General features: G+C 42.8%; 1 protein-coding gene and 1 long non-coding RNA gene across 7 annotated transcripts in view; one reads left to right on the top strand and one right to left on the bottom strand.

Annotated features, from left to right (window-relative positions):
* The first annotated feature begins 40 nt into the window (after positions 1-40).
* On the top strand, positions 41-6,892 carry LOC146429254 (uncharacterized). The gene is made up of 4 exons (XR_014855764.1): positions 41-160; positions 4,054-4,144; positions 4,349-4,527; positions 5,018-6,892. It is a non-coding gene; the product is annotated as an uncharacterized LOC146429254 (long non-coding RNA).
* USP32 (ubiquitin specific peptidase 32) overlaps positions 4,469-15,961 on the bottom strand; it is a 62,385-nt gene continuing 50,892 nt past the window's right edge. For 3 of the 6 annotated variants that reach the window (XR_014855761.1, XR_014855762.1, XR_014855763.1), the window contains exons 23-36: positions 15,636-15,810; positions 14,858-15,009; positions 14,055-14,166; positions 13,675-13,871; positions 13,177-13,361; positions 12,775-12,861; positions 11,739-11,859; positions 10,961-11,152; positions 10,083-10,374; positions 9,226-9,641; positions 8,872-8,964; positions 8,045-8,199; positions 5,621-5,725; positions 4,469-4,503 (exon numbers count right to left, since the gene is read on the bottom strand). Coding sequence is in view for 3 of the 6 variants with exons in the window: in XM_085078513.1 (XP_084934639.1) it covers positions 5,674-5,725; positions 8,045-8,199; positions 8,872-8,964; positions 9,226-9,641; positions 10,083-10,374; positions 10,961-11,152; positions 11,739-11,859; positions 12,775-12,861; positions 13,177-13,361; positions 13,675-13,871; positions 14,055-14,166; positions 14,858-15,009; positions 15,636-15,810 (2,229 nt within the window). In the remaining 3 variants the exon portion in view is untranslated. Of the gene's footprint in view, positions 4,504-5,611; positions 5,726-5,781; positions 8,200-8,871; positions 8,965-9,225; positions 9,642-10,082; positions 10,375-10,960; positions 11,153-11,738; positions 11,860-12,774; positions 12,862-13,176; positions 13,362-13,674; positions 13,872-14,054; positions 14,167-14,857; positions 15,010-15,635; positions 15,811-15,961 lie in introns of those variants that run through there. The other 3 variants (XM_085078514.1, XM_085078515.1, XM_085078513.1) reach the window with 2 other exon arrangements.

Below are 15,961 nucleotides of genomic sequence, written 5' to 3'. Positions count from 1 at the left end.
TATGGAACTGATTGATTGATTCCAAAAAAACAGCCATTAAAGCTCATAGAACACAAACACTGCCATCACACCCAAACCCAGGGCAGCTCCTCCTGCAGCCATGAGGATGGTTTGGGGTTGTGGCACTCGGCTGGGAGGGAGGATCAGGAGAAGGACCTGGGTGAGTTCTTGTCACAAGAAGCTCCTTGCAGCACTTTCTCCACTGACAGCACTTTTAAATGTTCTTATTAAGAGGAATTTGATCATTACTGAAGCCTTCTAAGAGTCCTCTACCATCAGGGACATTAATACTGGGTGCTAATTTCCTCTCCTCCCATCCCTAACTCCTTTTTTCCCTTTTGTCATCCCCACCAATGACAGCAAAATTCAGATTCACAGGAGCAAAGTAAGGCTGTAACACAGGGAATGCGCAGCCAGGGAACATCCAGGCACACTCCAGCAGGAAACTGCAAAGATTGGGTGAAAACAGCAATATTCTGAAATAAAAAATTCAATTAGGGCCCTAACAAATGAAATAAAATCCTAGACAGAGCACAGCACAACTGTGGACAGGCAGAAATTACAAATAACACAAGTGACCTGCTCAAAACACATTCAGCTTTTGGTATTCCAAGCATTTGGGGAACCTCAAGCAGCAAAATTGCTGGAAAGTATTTGGTAAAACTTGCAAGGGATTGTCAGCATTGGTCAGCTGAGCTCCAGGAGGAATTTTGCCTGAAAATTGTTGTGGCAAAGGCAGCTGAGAGTGGCTGAAGGATGGGAATTGTGCAGGTTGTTGTCCAGCTGAAAAGCCAGCCAAAATAAATCCCTCGCTGCAAGCAGTCTGCCTCAAATGCCTTCCTTTGGAGTAAGCTTTTATTTTAAGCAAGATACACAAACAAAAGAAAATAGTGTCAGTTTTACTATTGTACACACGAATCAAAAATATCCACTATAATCATCACCAAAATAAATTATTGTCCCGGTTGGAAATGGTGGGAAACTTCAGTTTTCCTTTCATTCAAGTGGAGGATTTAACATTTTATGGTAAGATATTCCTCAGGGATAAAAGACATTTTCATGGATTCAAGTAAAAGTTGTAATATATATATATTTTGTATCATGGTTGTGCATATTAAATTTAGTAGTGGGGGAAAGAGAACAAGAGCCTGATGAGGATCTTAAATGGTCATTTCTATGCAAGAGGAATGAAGGATGAAACTTCCAAAGGGACAAAAACCCCTGAAAACAGCAGCTTCCTTGGAAAATGAAACAACAGACAATATATTTTGATATTTGGGTGACTGCAGCCTTGCTCTTTAGGAAAGCAACCCCTTGCAGCATTTCCCCAGTAAAGCATTCCCAGCTGCATTTTAAGGCAGAGAACCCAGCTCAGAAAACTCTTCCCTGTCCCCTTTTCCCTCTCTTTATTTTTCCCAGGCACAAAGCAGGAGCAGTTGTGTTGAGCAGGCTGCAGCAATCAGAGGGATCAGAGCTCAGGTTGCGGACGTGTCAGCTTTTCCACCCCTGCTCCTGTTCCCCTCAGCCATCCTGCATTTATTTTTAAAAGGTCATTAAGCAAGACACAAAAGGTGAAGTGCAACGTTACAGATTTATAACCTGGCTGGGCCCTGCCTGGAACACAGAGCTCAGGTACAGGAGGAGTCTCTTTGTGCCCTGAGACATCAAAGCCCAGCAGCCAAAGGCTGAAATCTATTCAGAGGGGAAATTCACATCTGTGTTGTGTCCCTCACCTCCCTTTAATCATCCCTTGGTGGGATTTATTTATTTGAAGTCTATCCTTCCTCACTCTCAACCTCTTGGCTTTTGCTGTGTTACTGTCACTCACATGGAAGGAAATTTTAAATTATAGCCACAGGTTTGGCACCAGTTGAATCAGTTAAACAAGAGATTTTGGGCTAAAAGGTAATAATTCTTCAGGTCACTATGAATTCTTACTGCTTTAACTGCTTTTAGTTTGCCATTGAGCAGCCAAGTCTCTGGATTATGTTAAAACCAAAATTTAATGTCTTCTTTAACTGAGCCACTATTTGCAAGCACACACATGTTGAAAACAATCACATTCTATCCTATAATTCATTCATAATCATTAAAAAAAAAATAAAAAAGCACTGGAAGGAAAGGTAAGAAGTTGAAACACCCCGTGTGACATCCTTGCTCACATCCCATGGCCAAGCTGCTCCTGTGATTTGCTGCCAACTCTTTATCAAAAAGCTTCCACTGCAGCTCTCTTTGTTAGCAGTGAAATGCTGGGGCTGCCTGAGCTCAAAGGGTCTGTGGGCCCAGAGATTGATTCCCTGGCGTGTGTCTTTTAAACAGGAACATTTATATAATCAAACCTGCAGATAAAAAGGCACAGCCACACGGCAAGCAAACATTTGCAAGGCGCTCGCTCCTGAGCAAGGTCATAAACAGGAGGGTGCAAATGGCCAGAGTGCAGCACTGGGGCCTTCCTGTGTGGAATCCTTTCCTGCCCCTTCAAGGAGTGTTTGCATACAGGAATGGCTTTGATTTCAAGGGGGTTTTTATTCCACATCCAAAGGAAAGCATCATGGAACAAAAATCCATCCCCCTTTGTGTTTGCTGGTGGCTCTGAGCACAAACCTGCAGCGCTGAGCCATGGCTGGATTGCTGTGAGCTGCTGAGGCACAGAGCTCCAGCATTCAGATCTCTGCATTCCCCAGGGCTGGGGCTCTGAGGGGATCACTCCATCCTAAATTTACTGGCTCTGCTCCTGCCAAATATTCCTGAATGTCTGAGTTGGCATCCCATGGGCTGTGGCCATCCAGCCCCACTGCTGAGCTCTCCCTGCCTCCCTTGGAGGCCCAGGATGGGTTGGGTTGGAAGGACCTCAAATCCCATTTTATTTCACTCCCAGCCATGGCAAGGACACTTTTCCCTATCCCAGGGTGCTCCAGCCTGGCCTTGGACACTCCCAGGGATCCAGGGGCAGCCAGAGCTGCTCTGGCCAAGCCCTTCATGTCCTCTGCCTGCTCCTGGGACAGCTGTCACCCTGTCCCCTGTCCCCCGAGCCCCTGGAGGAGGGATCTGCCTCACAATGTCCGGGCTGAACTCTGTAATCACCCTGTTCCTTGCATTGTCTCCCTACTCCAAACATCACAATCCAAACACCCTTGGGAAGGTTTTGATTTGCCACTGCTGGTGTTGGATTGTGTTTCTGCCTCTGCAGAAAGCTTCCCTTTGTTGTTATCCTGCTCCCAACCACCATCCACACTCCAGCCTTCCTGCAGCTTCTCCTTGGGAGGCCAAGGTTTGTTCATCACACATATAAATATTTTCTCCAACGAAGTGCTGCATTAAGGGAAGGCACGGTTTTTAATCTGCAAAGCATTGCATGCTAAACATACAAATTTAGGTGAAAATTCTGCTGTCTGTATCACATTTCAGCCAATTTTAAACCAGATTACCCAGAGCTGCAGCAATTCCTGGACAAACCTCTCCCTGGTGTTAAGACTGAGCTAAACCTGTTGCTTCAAACCTTTTAATTAACTCCAAACATAGCACATAATCCACCACATTTCCAATTTATTTGTTGGTTTAGTTCCTTTCTTCAACCTCAGTTTGACCAAAACCTTCAAATTCACAGTGTAAAGACAATAAAATTTGCAAGATACTTTGAGGGAATAAGAAGCTGGAGAAGAGTCAGAAAGAAATTGTGACTCAATAATTCTATGCAAAAGAATACCTTGGTAAGGTTCCCAGGAGCTCCCTGGGCTTCCCATGCTCAGGATCAGGGAAAAACACAGGATTTTAACCTCACACAGAGCTGAGAAACAACCCTGAGAATGCTCAAAGCAGTCTGGAGATGGCATTTCCAAAATTCACACAACACACTCATCACACAGCACAGCTCTCTCAGCCACTCCATTTGGACTTTGCACCCAATAAAAATCTCACGCTGAAAAAAATATTTCAGCAGCACCGAGATAAAAAATATCAGAGTACAGGGAGTCCTGCATTGCCAGCTCACACAAACACTGACAAAGGCTGGGAAGCATCTGCTGCTGTTTATTTTTATTTTATTTTTTGCAGGGGAGGGAAGTGCATGAACTCTGAGCACCTTGTGACCCACCTGGGGACCTCAGAGTGCTCTCACCACGAGTTTGAAATGCACTGTTAGGAGGTGAGGTTCAGCCATGAAATGACCCTAAATATAAACAAAAGCTGTATTTTGCCATGAGCTCTCCTCATTGGTTTCCTATGCTCACAGCTCCCAGGGAAATTTAATTTCTATCAAATCTAGAAGCATCCTTAATCTATTTTCTCCTTTGTGACTCATTTTGCTGAAGGGACCTTATCAAACATTGCTTTTCATTTGCACAAACAGGAAATCTTTTACACACGATGGAGGAAGCCGGAGGCTTGTCCCAAACAAAAGGCACAATCTCCCAAGCTCCTGACAGGTTTTTATTTTCCTGAAACGATAAATCAGCAAGCATGGATGACTGCATTTTACTCACTTCTTGCTTCAATTTACTGGACCTGAGGGAAAAAGGGTAACAAAAGGTATAATTAATATAATTAATATCTACGTGCATGCTCTGGGCCCCGAGCCAGTGGTTGTGCCTGGAGCTCAGCACGTTCTCAGGACATGATCACAGCAGATCAGTCTGGGAGATCTGGATATTGGGATTTGGGGAAGAGCAGGGACACAGCCACAGGGAGGGCAGGGAGCAGGGGATGCTCAACAGCAGCTCCAGGGTGGATGCCACACCTGGATCAGGATGGGAAGTGCCTTTGGAGTTGGGATTTCAGCCCCAATGACAGTGGACAGGACACCTGCAGGGCTTGGAGCATCTGTCCCTGTCATGCTGGGGGAAAGAAGGGCTTGTCTGTCAGTTTAGCCCTGACAACAGCACACACCAACACCCTCGGTAATTAGAGCTTTTCACCTTTTTCAATTGCACTTTCAATATTCCTCAAAGCCTTAACAGAGGAAAATCCATTACAGGAATGACTACAGCTCATATTCTTTCTATTGAAATTAAATGTTCAGCACTGAAAATGGCCAAAACCCAGTGACACCCTGGGGTGACCACACTTGGTGAGGATGACCAAAGCTCTGAGAACTGATCACCAGCAGGGGAGGTGACTGTGATGAGGAAGTGTCACCACCTAGTGCTGCAGCAGCACTGCCACCCCAGCCAGAGATTGCTTCACTTCAGACACTCTGCCATCATCCCATGGCATCCTGGTGCTGCTGATCCTTGGCTAAAGACCCACTGAGCATCTCCAAGGGCCATGAAAGAGCAGTGGTTATTTCCAGCTAACCATAACTCAAGAACCACAGTGAGGTGCTGCTGCCATCAGCTCTCTGCAGACTTTGCCAGCTCCACCAGATCCATCTCCTCCTTGGAGAGAACAGAGCTGGAATTGCAGCAGAGCTCTCCCAGCCCTGTCTGCTCCCAGGAAGTGTCCAGCACTGTCTGCAATCACAGCCTAGGTGAGCAAACAGCCCTGGGACACCTCAGGTATCTGCAGATCCTCGTCCAGAGACACAGCAGCAAAACCTTCCTGTGCCTGAGGGATCATTTCACTCCTGAAATGGATTGTTTTCAAGTAATAAGTGTTATTATCATCAACAAAATACCCAACTTACCTTTTGTAAACAATGAAGAAGCTGCAGAGAATTGCTGGATGCACGCCCACGCTTCAGCTTTTGGATTGACAAAGGCATTTAAGCTCCATGAAAGCAGCACAGGCACTTCAAAGCAGGAAAACAGTTATTAAAAATTATCTGACAAGAAGTGACACTTCATCTGCATCCACAGTATTTAATTTGTTTGAATAATATAGTTACAGATAAACAGGTTCACTCCATATACAATTACCAATACCTTTGTTTTAATACAGCTCATATTCCAGTACATCAACACTATTTTATTTACAAGGCATTTATGTACATTAACATCTTTCTAAAGTCAGTGCATTGTCAATAAGTTTTATACAATAATTTACAAAGTGAATGTAGTTAATAGTTAACTTAATAAATTTACTACTAATTCTTGAATTAATTTAATTTAAAAAATTAATTACAACCAATGTAACAAACACAGAAGATCAAATAACATTAGTAGATTGTGCTACCTGCTTAAATAAAACATTTTAAAGTAAATCAGTTGAAAATCTTTCACTTTTCATGGAGTTTGCGGAGGGAGGAGTAGACAAGTGGGTGTTGAAAAAGCTTCTAACCTAGAAAATTCACAAGTCATGTTTGCTTTTCTTTAGGCTCAATGTTCAGACCACTTTAAAGATAAAAGACCATAGAGGATAAGGAGCAACACCTGACAGGCAAGACAAGACTGATTTTTGGAACAGATCTGCTGTCCCCAAAGAGGCACAACCTCCACAGGCAGGGAGGGCTCTGCCTGAGCAAAGACAGCCAGACCAGCTGATATCATTTCTGAAATGGATAAACCCCAGATCCTCCTGGAAATGATAAACTCACTGAAGGTTTGGCATTCTTGTCAAACACCCCAAAATGAATCCAAACATTAATTGCAGAGAACCATGTAAGTAACAGTTTTGTTAGTGAAGGTACAAAAATCTAGAGAACTGGGGAGATGATGTGTGACAAAATTATTAAGCTGCTTAAACTCAGCTGAAGAACAAAAGGCCAAAAAGTGTGAAAATTTTTATCTTCGTTCAGATATGCAAACAATTTAACACTGAAAATGTTTAAAGAAATGCCTGCTCAAAAAAACCAACCCTCTTTTTTTCCAGTCTCTGCTAAGACTCAGTCACACTTCTCCTCGTGCAAGAAGCCCCTTGAATTCCAGAGCATGTTGCAAGGGCATGGAAAGCAAGTCTGGTTTAATTGCAAGTATTTGCATAACCTGTTGTAACAACAACAACAAAAAAAAAAAGATAATTTGAAAAGGCAACCAAATTTTGAAAACGAGAAAATGAATTAGGAAACCGATTAAAAAAAACCTCCATCCATGAATGCTACGACAGCTACCTGACAGCCACAGCTTCTTCCTTTGAAATACACAGTGGAAATTCACAGCCATTCACTCCAGAGCCCTTACAACAACAGCAACAACAACAACAAAAAAAAAAAGAAAAAAAAAAACCAAACTGTGGGTTTGAATTGAATCATATGCGTTTTCAAAAGTGCAAATTTAAAAAAGCAACACCAGTCATGAAACATAAGCTCAAGCATCTCTCCTTCCAAAAGCTGGGAACGTTTTTTTGTGCAATGTGCACATTTTTAAGACACCGTGAGTGTAATCACAACTACTCTCTCCGACCTGAAGTTTCTTCTTGAGGCAGCTCAAAGAACTTTGAGACAGCACTCTTCAGGCAGAAAAGCCATTCCTGAAACATGTTGATCTGCACAGCCAACACGTGGAGAAAACACAAGTATAATAAACCATTCAAGTGTAGAAATTAATCTCTTCTCAAAGGATGATTTGGTTGTGCTCCCAACAGACAGAAAGAAAGCAACTGACACACATTAGTGGTGGCAAAACCGGAAACTTCTTCTCCCCATGACAAGAATTGTTTCCATTTGTGCACTTTTCCTTCTCTTGCCTTCCCTGTTTTGCCAACAAAATGCAATAAAACTGCAGGAAAAAGGAGGTAGCAATATCATGTTGTCCAAAGACAACACTACAAATTGTTTTTCCCCGTTATCTTAAACCTAACGAGAGCCTCGGGGGGTGTCAGAACAGTTGGTAAACTCTACACTACTTCGTTTAGCTCTTTTTTGGACTGTTGAATTTAGCTCTTATTTGGTCCTAGTCGGCTTTTCTCAAACCATTGGATTTAAAGGCCAGTGGCAGTCTCAGATGTCCAACATCAGAAACGTTTTTCGAGCATGTAGTGAGAAAACAGAACAAAACGATACTAGTGGGTATTAACTGCTTCACCAGGGGGTTCTTTTTGTGCTTTCAGCTCACAGGGGACAACGACAAGCACTCGCTGTTATCTGTCTCAGTCACACCTTCCCCAAGGGCACATCCCAGCATTTCTCCCTCCCTTGTCCCAGCAGTCCCAGGCTCACTGCAGCACACAGTACTTCTTGTAGTCGGACTCGAAGTCCTCGTCCATGCTGCTCGTGTCTGCCATCTTCTTGCCGTCGATCTTGGGCAGGAACTGGGCATAGTCCACCCCCTGCTGCTCGTAGAACAGAATGTAGGCAGAGTCCGTGTCGATCTCGTCTGGGTGCAACTCCTGGCACAGGGAAAACACCCGGGAAAACCCCGTGGGATAATGGTGTTAGTGCCTCTGAGCTCCAAACACTCACTACTGCCCCAAAAAGTGTATTTTTAGCTGTCTGTAACACAAGGAATCCCCATTTTCTGTCTCCCCTCTTTGCAATTTGGCTCTATGAATTATTTGAGAAGTCTGACAATTTTATAGTGATGAATGCAAATGCTTAGAAATGTCAGAGCTAGTTATTCACTAATTGAACACAAACTGCTGCCATCATGGAAATATATTCCTGCCTTCCCATTCTTAGTCATTTTGCCATCTTTATACGAAATAAGCATCTTCCCTTAACTGTGGAAGCAGCTGATGAACAGATGTTACCTTGGAAAAAACCTCACGTACAGTTTCAGTTAATAATTTTAATATTTATCTGGTGCAGCTTTGGAGATACTCATGATTTCAAACAGCAGTTTTCCACAAATGTTTGATTTAGTGGAAATGTCCCTGGCATGGCAGAGGGTTGGAATGAGATTAGTTTTAAGGTCCCTTGCAATCCAAACTATTCTGTGATTCTAAAATTTCTTTAGCCAGAATTTCTGATTCTGAATTTCTTTAGCCCTGGGTAACAGGGCAAAAATTATTTGAAATAATTAGAATAATTATGTGAAATAATGAGCAAAAGAAATGCTTTACCTTACAGCTGCTGTCATTGTAGCAGTACCACTTGTTGTTCGGGTTTTTGGCATAAGTGACGTAATGACCCCCTCCCATAATTCCTGAATGGCACTGGAGAAAACAAAGAAGAAATTCCAGATCAAACACCAAATAAACGATTCCCAAGTTCATTATCTGTGAGTGACAATGGCTCGTGACAATCTAGACAACTTTATACACAGAAGGAGAGCAATTGCAGCAGAGACTTTGCTCCTTCTCAGTTTTACGGCGAATTTATTGCGCTGGCATTTGCTCTCCTTCCCCATGGATGCCTTGCTGGCACAATCCCAACAATTCCTCTGGCTAACAGTGTCCCAGCAGGGCAGCACCTACCGAGATTGCATAAAGGTTGTAGATGGGGTTCACCCAGATGTCATCTCTTTGGTCGTCGGTGGTGTCATCCTCGCTGTGGTTGTCCCCCTGCCCGTTGACGCCGCCGTTGCTCAGCGAGCTCTGCTCCCACAGGTAGCCATTGGCCAGAGCCCCCTCAGCGTCCTGCCCAGGGTACAGCTCGCTCTGGCTGCCCCCCAGAGCCTGTCCTTTGGCCAGAGCATCCCCCTGCTCCTGCTCGGTGCCGTTCTCCCTGTTGGCATCCAGGTTCTCCTTGCTGCTGGACAGTTTGGTTTTGCCCAGCTGGGGCAGCCGCAGGCGCCCTTTGCCTCTCCCCAAAGTCCTTGGGCTGCTGTTGGGGCTGCTGGTTTTGCTGGAAGGGCAGCTGGTGCCACTTTTCCTCCCCAATGATGGAGATGCTGGGACAGAAAACAGAGATTACTAAGATAAGCACAAACACAGTCTGGATTTCTTGCTAAAAAGTGATTTTTGAAAAGCTAAAGCAAAATATTAAACCAAATGTTAAACCCCAGTCTTTCAGTGCAGCTAAGATAAAGAAATAAAAACCTATCTTTGTGCACACACATCCATAGACCTAGAACGTGAAATTTAACTCTTTTAAGGAGGAGCACATCCCTCACTCTTATCCCAGCCCACTTACCCAAGTACCAATACCTACTGTCACTGAGCAACTCCTTTATTTTTCTTTCTTTTTTACGGTAAAACTTCACTAAGAAATGTTTCAAAGTGTAGTGCTTTGGCAAAAAAAATACCCCAAAAATTAAAATATTGTACATAATAACATTTTTGTTCCCCCCAGACACTAGGATTGAGTGGAATTTCCCCTCATCATTCCCTACCTTTGACATTGTTCAGGACAGTAGTGTTAAGGGAGGATGGACTCCTGTTCAGTGTGTCTCCTTCTCCTGCTGTGCCAGTGATCTGCAGATCTGTTTTCCTGCTGTCCCCTTGGCCAGTCCGTGCTTCAGGAAGGCTGTCAACCTGGAGGGTGAGCTGCTTCCTTTGGAAATGACTTGGATCCCTTTGTACCAAAAAGGCACTTGGGTCAAAATTTTCTCGGGGAAATTTAACGATTTTCTGGGATTTTATCCAGCGGCCGTTAACAAACTGGAATCTTTTCAGGTGAATGATCTAAGGGGAAACATGGTAGAGAAAATTAAAGGAGGACAATGAAATCCCAGTGAGTAATTTCATTGCTTAAAGAGAGTTTTATTTCACTGGTTAAAGAGAGTTTTTCACAAAACACATTTTATTGTATGCAATAAAACCAGTAACAATGCTCTCTGTGGCAGTTTGGATTTTAGGATTGAGCTGATAAAACACAAAACTGATATTTTTATGTGGAAATGATGGAAAAGGTTGCTTCAATTCATTGATCAGCACTGTTTTGAATAAGCTACCAAAGGTGAAAAATAAGAAATGCAGGTGTTGCACAACCAAAAGAGACTGTGCCACCGGAAAGCTCATCTGAGCATGAGCTGTGTCAGAGCAGCTGAGACTGAGCACAAACCACCACCATTTCCTGCAAGGCAGCAGCTAAAAGCACTCAGAAGGATTTGAGGTTTGCTTTATGTGCAAATATAAGTAAAAGTAAACCAAGTCAGTGTTCCTCCTGAGAGTGTGAACAAAGCAAATCTTACTCAGAGCAAGGCTGTCAGATTTGGGAACAACACGCTTTGGGTTTGGTGCTGAGGAGGCAAATGACACAAGATCATACCAAAATAGGGGGAAGTCTCCAAAGATCCAGTTTTTTGGTGGCCAAACAGTGAGTCTTGCACTTGGAGCAGTAGTACATCTCATCCTCACCCAGCTCCTCCTCGCTGGTGAAAGCTCTCAGACAGCTGTCCAGGTTGATGGGCTCTGCTTGGGCTCGGCGGCTTTGCTCAACACTCTCGTGCTCTTCCACGATCTGGAGGGAAATCAAACTGTCTCTGACTTGGGAATGTACACACACTGCTCAGGAGAGCTCTCCTCACAGCCTCACACAAATAACTTCACTGGGATGTTTGGAATTCAAGATAAAAATAATTCATTGTGCTTATTCTTGGGTTCTGCTTATAAATGATCCCTTTATCAATTCAACTCACAAATTAGACCAGTTATTCATGATTAATCCAGCTACAGGCTTACCTTTGCATATGTTTTGTTGACTCAGTGAGGAAATAGATTTATTCACATTCTTAACTGTTTATAGTTATAGAAAATGTATACAACTGATATATTTTGTAATATATTATTATATATTTTGACTGGCTTAAAAGCAACTCACAACAGACAGCAAATGCACTGCTGTGGTTCTTTAAAAGCTTCCCTTCCACACCATTAGACCACATAAGAGGTCTAACATCAAGACATCGATTTACCCAGAATATACTGCTCTGTGATTACTGCCTTGGGTTTAACAGAAAATGGCCAAAAGCAGCACCAAATAAATACCCAGGGTGAGGTGGGCTGTGTTTCAGAGGTGCTGACACAGAGCAAAGGTGGCGTTTTACCCGTTCCTGCGAGGTCTGGTAGCGCAGATGGAGTGCAGTGGGGTCCCAATCCACAGCAATGTAGGCATTGCCCACACAAGCTCTGTCCTCTGAGCACTCGATTTTACAGCCACGGCAGAACCTGAAGCACAAAGAGTTGGATGTGGTCAGTGAAGTGTCCAGTCACTGCTGCATTAAGTCAGTTGTGCTCCTTGTTTTGTTACATCTGCAGCCTCCAAGCTGCAGGCCTCACCTTCAGTGGGAGAGACATTTTTATATAGCAATGCAGTTATTTGCATTTTTACTGCAAAACTTCAGCAGAGTGAGAAATGGAAGCAGCTGGGTGAGCTCAACCATCTGCCTGCATTTATGATCCTGTGGAAGGTGTCCTGTGCATGGAATGGGATGATATTTAAAGTCTCTTCCATTCCTTTATCATCCAGTGCTGAGCACACCCAGTGTGACCCAAAAAATCTCCACTGTTCTGAGTCCACAAGTAATTTACAGCATGATAACTAACTCTAAGAGCTAGAAAACACTTTTTAAAAATTAGTTTACGGCCTAAATACCTTCCAGCCAGGGTCTGGAATTTTCATTAGCAAGTCCTTGTTTATGGAAAATTGCAAGCATCTTTGCAGGGTGAAATTCTTATTGCCCATTTTAGTTGTTACCCTTCAAATGGCACAGGAACTCACTAGGGTAGATGACTTACATCTAAAAATTTGGGTTTGTGTGGAAACCCCCCAAACTATGCAAGTCTGAGGACATACAAGGCTGCAACAGACACAGAATATTGTAAGGGTTAACAGATTTTGGACAATCTCATGTCTGCCTCCTAATTTAAAGTTTCTGTGGCAGCAGAACTTTCAGCTCTGCAAGTCATAAAAGCTGTGCTGCAGTGCAAATCTGCCTGGAGAGAGTTCTGGTGAAATTAGATTGCAGATTCTTATTGTTTGATATTACCTCTGAAGTCTGCAATGTACCACAGACCCATTACCATAAATTACCTTTCTGCTGGAGTGATTCCCTGCTGTAAATGGAAAAAAGGACAATTTACCTGTACCATGGACACCAAGCACAAGAATTTCCATCCTTCTGAACTACCCTGAGGGTGAAGGGGTACTGATACCCCATGCTGTCATCACTGAAATAGAGGAGAACACAACATCACACTGCAATTACCCTCCTTCACTGTGCTTGTTAGGATTACTTAAAAAAAACCCTTCAAAATTATCATTTCAGTTACAATAAACTATTAAAAGCTGCCTTTCCATGGCTTAAATTTGTCAGCTATAAATAATCATCAATCACCAGATGACAACAAAACCAACTTTTAAGTGCAGCTACATTTAACTGTACTAAAAAAGGATTTAATTTGAATTATTGCCATTATTAAGAGAAACCAAATGAACAATTTTAAATCTTGCAAGCAAGTCCAAGGCTGAGGTGTCCAACTCACCAGTCCTGTGCATGGTTGCTGGCTTCCTGAGGAGGGAGGGGACTGGCCAGCCTGGAGACTTGGATCCACACAGCATCATAGAGGTCTCTTTTCCTGGTGTGAACTGTGCAGGGAACAATTAGTGGCATTCCAAAGAGACTGGGACGATTCTTCTGAGATGAAAGAAAATACAGCTCTGTCCTCATCTGTGGATGCAAAAGGAGGAGTCAGAGGTAAAGGTGTGTTAACTCAAAATCACCTGCATTGCTGGTCTTGTGATTTATTTAAGGCCTTGGCAATTAAAATTAATCATTAATTCTATTAAAACTACTCTAGTTCCAATATTTAATACCACAAGTTTTGATCACTGACTTGAAAAATATTTGTATTTTATGATGTTATGGTGAGGTCATTTGACCATGTCAGACATAAAGGTGTGTAATTATGACACAGACATTAAAAAAAATCCTTGTTTTATTATAATTTCTGAAGTCTTTCAGAGCATGCAAGCCCACTGACCATTTTCCTGTGGACTGCAATGATGTAGCCTGTGCAGGGACTGTCACACAGCGAGGGCACATGGCCATTGAGGGTCCAGCTGGGTGGGCATGGCACTACAGTGTTTGGCATCCCGTTGGGAATGAGGCTTGGCTTGGGAACATCCCCGTTCATCAGGATGGTGGCAGCTCCATTTGCTGATGGCCCAGTTGAGATCTCTGCAGGCAGACAATTCACTTATCAATTATCCACAGCAAACTGTCCCCAGGACTTCCATCCTTCCCATTCCATGAGCACAACCCTCACTTGTCCTCGTCAATCCTCACTTCACAATAAAGTTTTGCCCAATTTCTGAGCACTTTGCAGCTGAAAGCAGCAGGCAAAGCAGAGTTTTCTCTCACCTGTCTGCACAGGGCTGGATGCTGAGGTGGGAGAGCCTGGGATGGGAATCTCAAACGCACACAGGAAGCCACTGACGGACAGCCGAACCTTCTGGTTGTCCTGAGGAAAGTTCTGCAGGAGAGAGGGAAAGCTGCTCAGGCACTTGGGTACCTTGATCTGCCTCCAAATGTGTTCTGCTCTCCCAAAAAAATGCATTTATCAGCTCCTCTCTCCCTCCCATCTGCCTTGTTGCACCTTTCCAGAAGAGTAAAGAACTCGAGCCCTCTGCACTCCTTTATTCTTCCACAAGAGTAAGGAACCCAAATCCTTACTCTTCTGGAGTTACCTTTCCAGAAGAATAAAGCATCCCAAACCCTCTGCAGGAGTTACCACTATTTCTCTAAACACCCCAAGAGCACTTCATTCAAGCACTTTAATTCTACAGCAAAAATAAAAATTCTATCTGGAAATATCCAAACATGCTGTAGAGAACTAAGCCAGTCATTACTTGTGCCTCTGATGTCTTGGCAGTGTTTAAACTTAGCACAGCACCTTAACTTGAGATTTAGCACCTCAAGATGATTTTTTTTCCCCGAAAAATATCATTAGCAATCAATTTTCATCTATTTACAGCAAGACAAATCACTGTTTAAAAACAAAATAGAAGTTCATCTAGAGAGATAACTAAGCTTTTTTATCATACTTTTAGATAAATTATTTCACAGCTCTCGCAAGCAAAACTCAAATGTTAAAAATAATGAAGAAGCAGCAAAAATAGCCAAAGCATGTTGCAGCAATGATTAATCTTTTTTAATTTTTTTACCTTGATATTGGAGCTGTGCACCTCTGCCAGCAGAATCTGCTCTGGTTTGAGGCCACAGAGTTCACTCAGCTGTTTTTTCAAGCCTGTGTACTTCTCATCCATGTTCAACCTCAGCCCATATCGAACAGGAGTGGTACCATCTAATTTAATTACTGTAAAGGGGGAAAGAAACACACTGCTCAGCAACCTGGGCAAGTCTGAATGGCAGTAATACATTACAGCTCCCTGCTTATTGGAAAATATTTTTCCCCCACTTGAATGGATGATTTATTTCATTTTCCCAGTCAATTTTCAAGGTCTGCAGGCAATGCCACGATGGCAGGAAATCTCTTGCTGCATAGGCAGTAGAAAATGGTTTCAAAATTTGTTTCACTTTTTTACCATCATTTCTTCTGCCTCTTTTCCAGCAATCCACAGGTCCCCTCAGAGCACAGTTCATGACCCATATTGTATTTTTCCCTCAAGCCTGGTTTTTCCTCTGGGCAGATTTAGGACAACCTCCACAAGAGAGGGAACAGAAGGAAAGTTCTCCAAATTTCCCATTTTAGACCTTTCTGTATTAAATCCTTCAATCAAGGCTCAAAATGGGCCATCCATGTACAGTTTTTAAAGGTTGTAACTTAGTTTAACTGCATTCCAATGAAAACTCTTGTACTCTGTTATATTAAAATGACTGTATTATTCTTAATAAGTAGTAACACCAACAAAATTTGATTTTTTAACAGCTGTTCCACTTACAAAAATGTTGTTTTAGGAATGACAAGTTGACACCACTCACCTGTAATTTCTAGGTGCATGTAGCTGTCCATTGGCAAAGGCAAGGATAAAAAATTAAAAGGGTCAAACCTAACACTTATATGCCCACAAGTTTTACATTTCACTTGGGATTTCAGCTGCCCATGAAATAAATCTACAACAATGGATCTGTTTCTTCTCAGATGGTTTTCCCAGGCCTGAAATGAAGCACAGAAAATATAATACTAAGTTAGAGACTGAAAACTACTTCTGTGGTCTTCAAAGTTTCATTGGCCTATAGGAGTCATATTATTTCCACAAAAGTTATTTACTAATTTGTAATAAATGGGAAGTATTTAGTTACAGCAC

The sequence above is a fragment of the Lichenostomus cassidix genome, chromosome 19 (genome assembly GCF_008360975.1).
Source record: "Lichenostomus cassidix isolate B80296 chromosome 19, HeHo_3.0, whole genome shotgun sequence".
Lineage (NCBI taxonomy): Eukaryota > Metazoa > Chordata > Aves > Passeriformes > Meliphagidae > Lichenostomus > Lichenostomus cassidix.
The sequence above is the reverse complement of the archived record's forward strand: the minus strand, read 5'-3'. Positions and strand labels throughout refer to the sequence as shown.